Source organism: Capricornis sumatraensis, chromosome 8 (assembly GCF_032405125.1).
Source record: "Capricornis sumatraensis isolate serow.1 chromosome 8, serow.2, whole genome shotgun sequence".
Taxonomy (NCBI): domain Eukaryota; kingdom Metazoa; phylum Chordata; class Mammalia; order Artiodactyla; family Bovidae; genus Capricornis; species Capricornis sumatraensis.
The window spans coordinates 90,761,946-90,768,745 of record NC_091076.1 but is presented as its reverse complement, the minus strand read 5'-3'; the positions used below and the strand labels follow the sequence as shown (position 1 = coordinate 90,768,745).

At 60.1% G+C, this 6,800-nt stretch overlaps 1 protein-coding gene across 3 annotated transcripts in view; it reads right to left on the bottom strand.

The window, feature by feature from the left end:
- Window positions 1–341: 341 nt before the first annotated feature.
- RARA (retinoic acid receptor alpha) overlaps window positions 342–6,800 on the bottom strand; it is a 43,386-nt gene continuing 36,927 nt past the window's right edge. For all 3 annotated transcript variants that reach the window (XM_068978684.1, XM_068978683.1, XM_068978685.1), the window contains 5 exons: window positions 5,220–5,380; window positions 4,753–4,929; window positions 3,352–3,556; window positions 2,439–2,597; window positions 342–1,863 (listed from right to left, as the gene is read on the bottom strand). In XM_068978684.1, the coding sequence (XP_068834785.1) occupies window positions 1,646–1,863; window positions 2,439–2,597; window positions 3,352–3,556; window positions 4,753–4,929; window positions 5,220–5,380 (920 nt within the window). In that variant the 3' untranslated portion in view covers window positions 342–1,645. The remainder of the gene's footprint in view (window positions 1,864–2,438; window positions 2,598–3,351; window positions 3,557–4,752; window positions 4,930–5,219; window positions 5,381–6,800) is intronic.

Below are 6,800 nucleotides of genomic sequence, written 5' to 3'. Positions count from 1 at the left end.
ACTCAAGCTCCAGCTTCCCAAGGGCTAGGGACTCTCAGAGAGCTGAGGTGGCTTTCTCTCTCGGGCTGGGGACTCCCTGAAGGCTGAGGCGGTCTCTCTCTCTCTCCCTCCTGCCTCTCTACATGGGTCCCTGACATGGACCCCTAGACCAAGGGCTTCCTCAGGGCAGGCCTGTCTCCTTCCGGTGTTTCCAGAGCTCTGAGCACAGCAAGGCAGGTCCCGAAGGCAGCTTGGGCCCCAGTCCCTGCCCGGACACCGAAAGAAGGCGGCGAGGCAGCGAGGCTCTGAGGCATGTGTAGAATAAATATAACTTTATTCTTTATCCAGTAGATCTCAGTGGCAAGTCCAACAGTAACAGGTGCACCAGCGGGCTCTGGGGGGGATGAGACCCCCAACCCCGGGGCAAGGAGGGCAGGGCAGAGCCAGCTCCCCCAGCCCCGGGGGAGCAGGGGTGACGTGAGGGGACCCCCTGCAGGCCCGTCCTGCGGGGCAAGGAGGGGGCACGGGTGTGGGGTGGGGGGCAGGCCAGGGAAATGGAGGAACTCAGGCCCCGTGTCTGTCGGCCTGTCTGTCCACTGTGTGTGTGTGCGTGTGTGTGTGTGTGTGTCTGGGGGCCCTGTGGGCGGTGCTGGTGGCCATGAGGCTGGATGGCAGGGGAGCTTGGACCCCCTGGCCAGCCCCTTCACGGGGAGGGGAGCGCTGGAGGGCTTCAGTGACGTGGGCTCTGATGGGGAAGCAGCTACGCCGAGGACACAAGGCAGAGAGACACATGCCTGGAGGTCCTGAGGCCCCGGTGCTCTGCCCTCAGCCCTGTCTCCGGGGTGAGCCACTCCTTCCAGGGGTTGCCGGGAAACTGTCCTTGCCCAGTGGTTAGGCAGAGAGAGAGGAGAGGGCAGGCCTTGGAAAGTTAGTACTTCACAGTTTTAAAGAGAAAACTGAGGAGGAAATGGCTAGGGAGGGGGCCTTGGGGGGCACAGGGACTTGGAGAGAGAGGGGAAGCCCCTTTCAAGCCACTCCCCTCCCCCAGGGCCCACCCCCCCCCTCCAGCTCTGAATCCAGCTCCCCCCAATACACAGCACACTTCAGTATAAATGTGCTTAAAATGAAAATTCTTATTTAAAAAAATCAAAACCAGAAAAAAAAATTAAAATAAAAACAAAACCAGCGAGAATTAATACCTGGGGGTTGGTATGGCAAAGTATGTACAGGGGATTCCCCCACCCCTGGCCCACCCCCTCTGTCACCAACCGAGGCAGGGGGGGTTCCCCAACCGGGGGGCAATGGCTTGAGAGTTCTGAGGATGGGGGAGCCAGGTCCTGGCATTTGCTGGTGATGAAGATGTGGCGAGGTGGGGAGAAGGGTGTCTTGATGAACACGAAGCCCCCAGGCCCCATCCCAAGGCCTGGGACCAGGGGTCCTCACTCAGTCCACGGCCACGCCCCTGATGTCAGCCCAGGCTCCAGGAGAGGGCAGTCCAACGCAGGCCCAGGTCTCTGTCTGAAGAGTCGCCGCCACCTCCTCCCTCCAGTCCCCCGGGCAAGGGAGGACAGGTGGGGCGCAGGGCTGGCGGGGGTTGCATGGTTGGTAGAAAGGCAGAGAAAAGCCAGGGCACGGGGTGAGGGCTGTGTCCACGGGGCAAGGGCAGTCACGGGGAGTGGGTGGCCGGGCTGCTTCTGTTTGAGCTGGGGCTGAGGCTGGGGCTACAGCTGCCGGGCGGGGCAGCCAGGCCGCCCCCATCCCGCCCCCCACTCCCCGCTTGTCCGCTCAGAGTGTCCAGGCCCTCTGAGTTCTCCAGCATTTCCTGGATGAGAGGTGGCATGGAGCCCGGAATCTCCATCTTCAGCGTGATCACCCGCTCAGCCCCTGCAGGAGAGGAGAACAGGTCAGTGCGCCCACCCTGCTCCTCTAGCCCTGCACGCAAGCCTGGCCCCAGGAGGGAGCATGTAAGGGGTAGGAGGAACCCCGGTGCCAGTATCAGCTCCCGCCACACACCGAACCCTGCGCTCAGTTTTCTGACCTAAGCCAGCTCTCCTCAGCCCCCACAGCTGAAGGGCAGCAGGGCAAAGTGGCTCCCAACTCTGGCTCTGGGGTCACTGGGCTTGATGCCAGGCCCTTCCTACGTGCTGCTGACTCTCCTACTGACATCTCAAGACAACTCTGTAAATGTTATCCCTGCTCTGCAGATGGGTAACTGAGGCTCAGAGCCGTCGTGTGATCCGCTCAAGGACACACAATGGTCTGGTTCCAGAGCCATGCCCTAAACTAGCATGCCAAGATGACACTGCCACCTTGGGGCTCACAGGCAGGGAGGTCACCTGGGCACGGTGGGGTCCAGGTAAGTGGGGCATCACATGGGCACAAAGATGTGGGGTACTGGCTCAGATGCAGGAGGCCTGACTCTGGACATGGATGGCAGACACACAGGGAGAGAGCCTCACCCTTAGCACTGATGCTCCGGAGGTCTGTGATCTTCATCAGCATCTTGGGGAACATGTGTGGGCGGCTGGGCCTCCGTTTCCGCACATAGACCTTCAATGCCTCAAGCAGCGGCTCCTGCAGCATGTCCACCCTGTCTGGCTGCTCCAGGTCCTGCCGGTCTGAAGATGCAGAGAAGCCCGCTCAGTCCGGTGAGGAACACAGCTACGGGCCCCTTCGTGACCACCAGGGGGCGCCCCTGTCCAGGCCACAGGCAGAGTATTGTTGCTCCCCAGGCCTCCCCACACAGAGAGGCCCTAAGAGGCTCTCAAATGTGAGCAAAGAGGAGCTGGGGACAAGGGTGTCCCAAAGCTCACCCTGAGAGCCCACACCCCTAAACACAGGCAGTGCCATCTTAAGTAGAGGTAGGTCTCCCACTCCTGCTGGTTATTCTGGACACCAGCCCAATATGGCAGCACTCATGTCAATAAAATAGTAACAGCAGCCAACATTTCCTGGGTCTTACTCTGGGCTCACTGTGCCTTCTTTATTACCTCCTAATCCTCCCATCAACTTTATGAAGTGGAGACCATTACTGCCCCCATTTTACAGAAATGGAGGCTCAGAGAAGTTCAGCGACCCTGCTGAAGGTCACATGTTGGCCAGGATTTGAACCTGGGTGGTCTGACCTCCAAGTCCTCACTCTTAAGCCCCCTGTAAGGAGCGCTGCCTGGAAATAGGGAACCAGAGCTCAGGTCTCCATCACTGTTCCCTTGCCCTGTGGCCACAGACCAGACCCTGCTCCACTGGGACTCAGTTTCCTGTCTGACAGGTGCCTTTCTGATCAAATGATCCCCCAGCTTCTCCCTGGGAGAGGCTCCGCAAGCCACACCACCACCCCTGAGCCTGACCCCCAGACCCAGGGCCCCTGCCCACCTCCACAGATGAGGCAGATGGCGCTGAGCAACCCAGTCTCAGCGTCATCCATCTCCAGGGGCAGCAGCTGGTTGGCGAAGGCGAAGACCAGGTCCGTGAGTGGGCCAAAGCCGGCGTTGTGCATCTGGGTCCGGTTCAGGGTCAGCCCGTCCGAGAAGGTCATTGTGTCCTGCTCGGGCGTGTACCGCGTGCAGATCCGCAGGATCTGGGTGCAGAGGGTTCTCGAGTTCAGGAGCTCACATCTGCCAGCACTTCCGGCACCAGCATCCCCCCCAGAACCACCTGGCCGGCAGCCAGACCACTGCGGTTCTACAGAACCTTCTGTGCAACACACTGGTGACCGCTGGGCACTTGAGACATGCTGAGTGCAACTGAGAAACTGAATTTAATTTTAATTAATTTCAATTTAAAACAGCCATACATGGCCAGCGGCTACTGTATTAGACAGTGCAAATCTACAGCATCCTGCCTCCACACAGAGAATTAAGAGGGAGACAAAACATTTCCAGGAAGGCCCAAACCAAAGGGGATTTCGGTCTATGGTTCCCAGGGCTGGGTACAGAACAAGAGCTCAGTAAACGCACCTCATCTTCAGCTCTCTCAAACCCTGACCCTGCCTCTTGCATCTCCCTTCCACCAGGAGCAGCAGCCTGGTCACACCCCAGGTTCCCGTCCTTGGAGGTCGCCAGGAGGGAACAGGAGGGCTGAGGAAGACAGGGAGGACAAGCCTCCCTCCTACCTTGGATTTGACAGTCTCATCTGCCCCCATCCTGCCTCAAGTCCAGCCTACCCTCTGGTCCCACCAAATGCCCTGCAGGCCCCTGAATCCCACTGGTCCCACACCAGCAGGCCTTTCACATACCGCTCTACACACCTCTAGAGGCTACCTCCTCTGGGGCTCTTCCCTAGGGCCCAGCAGTGCGGCTCTCTGTCCTGCAGGGAGGGGACAGCCCTCCCCCATCTGCAGCCAGCACTTATCACAGTTTTGCAACCTCTGTTTACCTATCTGTTGCCTCCACCAATGGAAGATTCTCGAGAGGGGACAGTGGTGTGTTCACCTCTGTTCTGACACCCAGTTCAAGGCCTGGCCACACAGGGTCCCAGGTGAACCTTTATTAGACTGAATAGATGGGAAGATGGGTGGCTGGACGGAAGCACTGAATCAAAGATGGGCTGAGGATGGATGAATGAGAGTACAGGTGAATGGGTGCACACCCGAGTGCTGGGTGGCTAAGCAGACAGGTAGACGTGCGGGGGAGAGCAAAGGTGGCTGTTTGGGTGGGTGGGCCTTTGGACAGGTTGACTCCAGACGGATTTTTAGGAAGGTGCTTATTTGAGCGGCAGGACATCCTCCAAGAACACAGGGGGCAGTGCCGAGGTGGGCAAGGTGCAGACCCTCACCAGGATGTCCAGGCAGGCAGCCTTGAGGAGGGTGATCTGGTCCGCAATGGTGAGGGTGGTGAAGCCGGGCAGTTGCTTGGCGAACTCCACAGTCTTAATGATGCACTTGGTGGAGAGTTCACTGAACTTGTCCCAGAGGTCAATGTCCAGGGAGACACGCTGTTCTGAGCTGTTGTTCTGGGCGGATGGGGGGGGCGGGGGGAGGAAAGTGAGGGCCTTCCCCTGGAGGCACCCTTCTGGGCCTGGCTCTACCTGCCCCGCCCCACAGGCCTGCCCTCTACTGGCCTTCACTTCCTGAGAGGCGGGGAAGGGGCAGACAAGGCAGCCCAAGCAGGGCTGCGGAGGGGCAGGCCTGGAAGAAGCAGGCATGCCCCTGGGGGACTGTACCGAAGTGTATTTGCCCAGCTGGGGGGAGGGGCAGGCCTGACAGCTGGAGGGGTATGAGGTTGGGGGGGAGTGGGCCATACCGTAGTGTATTTGCCCAGTTGGCAGAGCGCAGGGAAGGTCTCCTGATGCGCTTTGCGCACCTTCTCGATGAGCTCCCCCACCTCCGGTGTCAACGTGTAGCTCTCGGAGCACTCAGGCTTGGGCACCTCCTTCTTCTTCTTGTTCCGGTCATTTCTCACGGCTGTGGAGGGCCCAGGCCGCACAGTGAGAGGCCAAGTGGGGTCAGTGGTCCATCCCCCCAGCCGTCCAACCCCAGCCCAAGCTCCTCCCACCAGACTAAGAGCTGTCACTGCACAGAAGTGCACACACATGTGAGTGCACAGGCAGGCGGGACATCCACACAGCCGGTCCCTTGGCCCCCCGCTGCGGTGCCCACCCGGCCCTCACACTGAGGCCTGCCCCAGGGCCTGTGACCACAGCATGCGTGCCCCAGACCAGCTCGCTCTCGCGGCGTCTGCTCCAGCTCACTCTCCAGGGTGAAAGCCCATGTGCAGGTGTCCCAGGTCTGTGCTCCCAGCCTCCCTGCCCCTGGCCCTCCTGGCAGTGCTCGGGATGGGCTCAGAGCAGCTCCCTGGGCAGGCAGACACGGAGTAGGGCTCCCCAGCCTGAGAGTAGGGGGCCGGGTGGGAGACTCTCTCGGCCCATTAGCCGGGGGAGCTGACAAATCGCCGGGGGCGCTGAGCCGCACACACCACTCGGCTTTAAAGAAGCGATGGGGTCGTTACCAGCCGATTATCCCAGACACACAATCACTCACGGGGCCAGTGGTGGCGGCTGCTGATGCTGGAGGAAGAGAGGGTGGGGGGTGGGGGACCCAGGGAGGGGGTAGCAGGGTTGGGGGGGAGCTGGCATAATTTGGAGATCACTCATGTCGATTCTGCAAATTCAATAAAGTGCAAGGGAGAGAAGGGAGCGGGAGAGGGAGAGAGGGGGGATAATTTGGGAAGAGAAAATTGCAGCTGTGACAAGACGTTTATCATTCGGAAGCTTTAATTCTATTGAAATGGCAGCTGCTCAGCTCCGGGGCACAGAGCAGCCAGGGAGGAGGTGGAGGGAGGGGAAGGGGGAGTTGGCAGTGGGAGGGAGAGGGGGCCCCACCCTGGTCCCCCTGCCATGAAAAGCTCTGGGATCCGAAGGTGGCAGAAGCAGAGGAGGAGGAGGTGCTGGGCCTGCAGAGAAGGGTCCCAGGTCTGCAGGTCCCAAGTTGTCTCCCGCTCTGCAGCGTGGAGCCACCACTTCCTACGCTGCAGAACAACACAGCCCTTTCCTCCTGAGGCAGGAGGTGGCCGGGTACTTCAGGGTCCCTTTACTCCTGTCCCCCAACCATGTCCCCTCCCCACTTCCTTCTTCCACTGCCCTGCCCACAAAGGGCTAAGAGGGTCCTGCGCCCCCTCCCCCACCCCTTCCCCCAAGGCTCGGGCTCCATGGCAACGGCCACGCAGACAAGGAGGCGTCTGTCAGCGTCATTTATCTCTGACATCATCAATCACCGGTCACCAAGGCAACACCCATGATTCAACACAAGAGGGTCTCCCTGTCCAGCCCTCCTTCTTTCCCTCCATCGGGCCTCAGCTGAGCCCAAACTGGAAACCCCCATTCCT